A 4,682-nucleotide genomic window follows, 5' to 3' on the forward strand; every position below is an offset into this window, starting at 1 on the left:
GCTCTTTTCTAGCTCTTTCCTCTCTCTTTCCTCTCTTTCCCAGCTCTTTCTCATTCCCAGGCCTTTCCCAGCCATGTGGAGTGCCAACCTTGCCTGGTCTCAGCAGGTCTACTGAATAAACCTACCCCTTACCTGAATACCACGTGCATGCTGGTGCAGTTCTTACTCAGCAACCTCTTTTTAAAAACCTAACAATGCACAAGGTCCTAGATCCAGCAAATATAAAGTATTCAGGGCCCAGCATGGGAAGGAGGCTTCAGAAATGGAAGGCCACCTGTGTGTCTCAGTCTTTTGTTGTCCCTAGGGCCATTCTCAAACCTCAAGTGAGGACTAGACAAAGAAGGCAGCAAGAGGCATCAGATTGGGGATCAGGTGTCTCAGGCCTGTAATCCTAGCTACTCAGAAAGCTGGAAGCGGAGGATTGAAGTTCAAATCTGGGACAGGGTAGGATTCCATGGGAGTCTAACCACCAGAAAGCCAGATGGCAGGGGAGAGGTGAGGAAGGACGGAGAAAGGAGGGGAGAGAAATCAAACTACTTTCCCTAATCGAAGCTCTAAATTCCCTGGTTTTCCCAGGCCTCTTATCTCCTGTCTCTTGCTCTGGGCTCTGTGGAAGGACCTAGAAGGGAGTCCATCCATTCTGGTGACAGAGAGGGCCGAAAAGGCTCATCCCAACTGCTCACCTTCAAGTACCGCCCTGACGGGGTGAGGCACCCGCACTGGTTCCGGTGGACGCATTGGGAGCCGCTGAGGATGAAGCCGGGGTTGCACTCGCAGGCCTCCACACACGGGTATGGGCAGGGCTTCTGTGTTAACTTTGCCTGGCAGGTCTCTGGGCATGGCTTGGCACACAGGGAGTACCTGCTATTGGGGGGGCAGGCCAGGGCTGTAGAGGGAGAAGTGTGGGTAAGAAGGAGACAGCCGAGACAAGGGGAGGACTGGAGGAATGGCTCAAGTAGGAGTGGGACTGCTTAGCAAGCAAGAGGCCTTGAGTTCAAATCTTAGTCCCACCAAAAACTACGAATGAACAACAAACAAGAATTAGGGTAGACAAGGGAACCACCTTTGTCCACGAGGCTCCAGGTCTTGTGAGACTCTGGCTAGTCTTGAGAAGCTTTGAGAAGCTGGACAGAAGACTAGCCGACCCCAGTGCCCTGCAGGGCGCAGCTTCTAGAAGCTAAGCCAGCTTCCTGTGCCAAGAAACTGCCCAGATGTCTCCACAGAAGCAGACTGAGCCACACAAGAAGAGATTCACCCATGCCACTGTGGATATACCCCACATACACCTACGATGAAGCAGGAAGTGGGGGGGGAGGTAGGCAAGCAGGAGCGAGCGCATGCCTGTCATCCCAGCTACTCAGGAGGCTGAGACTTAGGGATCATAGTTCAAAGCCAGCCCAGGCAGGAAAAGTCCATGAGACTCTTACCTCGAATTAACCACCAAAAAGCTCAAAGTGGTGCTGTGGCTCAAATGGAAGAGTGTCACCAGTCTTGAGTGAAAAAAAGTGCCCAGACCCTGAGTTCAAATCCCCAAACTGACACACACATAACCCCCAAAAATTCCTACGGTAGCTGAGTGTTCCCTCTCCCTCCCAGTGTCTCTGGGTTTCCCTATGTAGTTCAGGCTGGCCTCAAACCAACTCATGATCCCCCCTGGTTCATCCTCTCTACTGATACCCCCCAACTCTAGGCTCTGGGAGGATTGAACTCAAAGCCTTGTGTTTGCTAGACAGGTGCTCTACAACTTGAGCCATGTCCCCAGCCCTTCTTGCTTTAGTTATTTTTCAGATAGCGTTCTATGCTTTTTTTTCCCCAGGCTGGCCTTGGACCAGGGATCCTCCTACTTATGGTTCCTGAGAAAATGAGATTACAGCTGTCCCATCATGCCTGGCTTATCCGTTGAGATAAGGGACTCAGAAATATGTGTGTAACATATATACACATATCTAACACACATGTATATACATATACAATATATAAGCATATATGTCTCCATTAAATACATGCATATACATATACATAGATATATACATGTATATATTTGATATTTTTGCCCCCAACCTTGATTTTCCTATCTCCACCTTCCAGGTAGCTTGGATTACAGGTATGAATCGCCACTCCTGCCCCTTTGCAGTTTTCACAGGACTATGATTTTCTTTTTTCTTGCCATGCTAGGAATGATGCTCTACTTCATGGTGGGCAAGGGTCCCGCTACGGGGCTGGGTGTTCAGCCCTTAAAATGACTGTGATTGGTCTTTTTGCCTCTGCCTGTGTCCCTGTCCTGGTGCGGACCTGTGAGGTTCAACCAGGTTGCACCCCAAGTCTGTGGGCACCCAGGCTCCACCCTGCCTGTGGGCACAACTCACGGCAGAAGCTGGATTCCCTCCAGGGCCGGACGGGCAGGCCAGCGCTCTGGCAGATGGCCGTCAACGTGGATATGTGAGCGCAGAGCATGGTTTGGACTCCTTGGAAACTACACATGTCTGACACACAGTTGTCAAAGAAGGAAGTAGCCTTCAGACGGTTCAGGCATGTCCTGGGGAGCGGGTGGGGGGGGGTTAGAAGGTAGGAGTGGCCAAACCTCTGGGCACCCAGCAACCCCCTGTGCCCTTGCCCTCTCCACCTCCATACTCAAAGATTCCATCGGGCAGGGTGAGCTGGCCACAGAAAGCCGGTCCTGATAGGGTGGTGAGCACCTCAGGGGCACAAACGGCGACAGTTTCGTTTCTCTTCTCGCACCTAGGAGAGACCTAGCTCAAGCACTAATGGCCATGTTTTGCTTCCAGGTGAGCAGTTAGAAAGACTAAGAAAAGTTGGGAGTCTCCAGAGAGGAAGAGGGAAAAGGGAAAGTGGAGTCAGTCCTTTTTTTTTTTAAGGCAGCAGTACTGGTTCTTGAACTCAGGGCCTGAGTGCTGTTCCTTAGCTTTTTCTACTCAAGGCTGACAACTCTACAACCTGAACCACAGCTCCGCTTCTGAGTTTTTGCTGGTTAATTGGAGATAAGAGTATCATAGACTTGCCTGCCCAGGTCTCATTTGGTCCTTCTGTCTTAGCCTCCTGAGTGCTGGGATTACAGATGTGCACCACCATGCCTGGCTCTAGTTGGTCCCCAGTTTGCGGGGCAGGGGGGTCCCTCACTCACTCCTTGCTTTCGTTGTGGGCCACCTGCCAGCTGTGGCCCAGCTCCTCCGCATCCTGGGCCTGGCCGCCATCGGGCTTCAGGTAGTCATTACCGCTTTCTCCATCGTAGTTCCCACATAAACCACAGAGGTGGCCTGCATGGGTACTATGGGGCAGGACAGTGGGGAGAAGGGGTCTCCGTCAGCGGGGACCACAGGCAAGGGGTCAGCCAGCTGTGGGGCCTACAAGTGGCCAACTTGTGGCATGCACTGTGGACCAGTCTTTCTAGCATCTTCCCAAGGCTGGGTGTGCACTCCCTGCTGTTACCCCATTTCCTCCTGTCTCCCTGTTTACCTTTGGGAGGTTTTGAAATGGCAATGCTTTTTCACCTGGTCACTGTCACAAACAGCTGCTGGTCGCCGTCCCACCGCACAGTCAAACCAAATGGCGTCTGAAGTACGATGAACCGACCGCTCAGACTCATGTAGGTGTCATTAGAAAGCATTACTGGGAGGTCCACATGCTCATTCCCAACCTGGCAGAGGAAGGAGACAAGAGACTGACCTTGGGAGGGGAAGGGTCACAGAGGACCCTAAGACTCCTCTCCCACCCCCATGGCTGGAAGGTGTGACCTGTGTGGCCTTCAGAGCTCTGTCATCTTTTTTTAGTGTCTGCCAGTCCTGGGCTTGAACTCAAGGGCATGGACACTATTCCTGAGCTTTTGTGCTCAAGGCTGGTGCTCTACCACTTAAGCCACAGCTCTACTTCTAGGTTTTTGGTGGTTTATTGGAGAGAAGAGTCTCACAGACTTTCCAGGCTGGCTTCAAACAGCGATCCTCAGATTTCAGCCGCTGGAATACTAGGCTTAAAGGTGTGATCTACAGATGTTTAGCTTGCCATCATTGTTAATTGAAAGCTGTCCCTGGTGGCACTGGCCAGAAGTGAGCCATACACAGTCAGGCCTGGTGGTCATAGTAGATAGGTGGGCCCCGGGGCTCACCAGTATGCGTCTGCCCTTGAGCAGGGTAATGGAGGTCTCTGACAAGGCCACGTAGACTTTACTCAGGCAAGACACACCTTCCAAGGCTCGCTTCTCATTCTCAGCTGTCACCCTGAAGAATGGTTCTGAGTGGGGAGAGAGAGGGAAGAACAGAGCTCTGGGGTTCATTTAACCAGGATTTAGGAGCTGAGAGCTATACACAGTTCCACAGCTCCATTAGTTGGGTTTTGTCGCCCTCTACTTCACTCAGGGGACATGTCCTTCTTCTCAAGCCCAGATCTAAACTTATTTACCTCCATCCACCTGACATTCCTACCACAGGTCATTTACACATGCTGGGCTCGTGTTTGAACTCAGAGTCTGGATGCTGTCCCTCAGCTTCTTTGCTCAAGGTTAGCATTCTACCAGGTAAGGCACAACTCCACTTTCAGCAGTTTTGGTAGTTAATTGAAGATAAGAGTTTCATAGAGGGCTGGGAAGGTGGCTCAGTGGTAGAGCGCTTGCCTTGCATGCATGAGGCCCTGGGTTCAATTCCTCAGCACCACATAAGCAAAAAGAAAAA

The 4,682-nt window shown here is 51.5% G+C and overlaps 1 protein-coding gene across 1 annotated transcript in view; it reads right to left on the reverse strand.

Annotated features, from left to right (window-relative positions):
- Nucleotides 1–4,682, reverse strand: part of Zan (zonadhesin) — a 63,665-nt gene that overhangs the window by 37,232 nt on the left and 21,751 nt on the right. The window contains 6 exon segments of the mRNA XM_013031714.1: nt 684–886; nt 2,367–2,536; nt 2,632–2,739; nt 3,143–3,286; nt 3,510–3,655; nt 4,121–4,245. Of these exon segments, the coding sequence (XP_012887168.1) occupies nt 684–886; nt 2,367–2,536; nt 2,632–2,739; nt 3,143–3,286; nt 3,510–3,655; nt 4,121–4,245 (896 nt within the window).

This window comes from Dipodomys ordii, unplaced genomic scaffold (assembly GCF_000151885.1).
Source record: "Dipodomys ordii isolate 6190 unplaced genomic scaffold, Dord_2.0 Scaffold143, whole genome shotgun sequence".
In the NCBI taxonomy this organism is placed as follows: Eukaryota; Metazoa; Chordata; class Mammalia; order Rodentia; family Heteromyidae; genus Dipodomys; species Dipodomys ordii.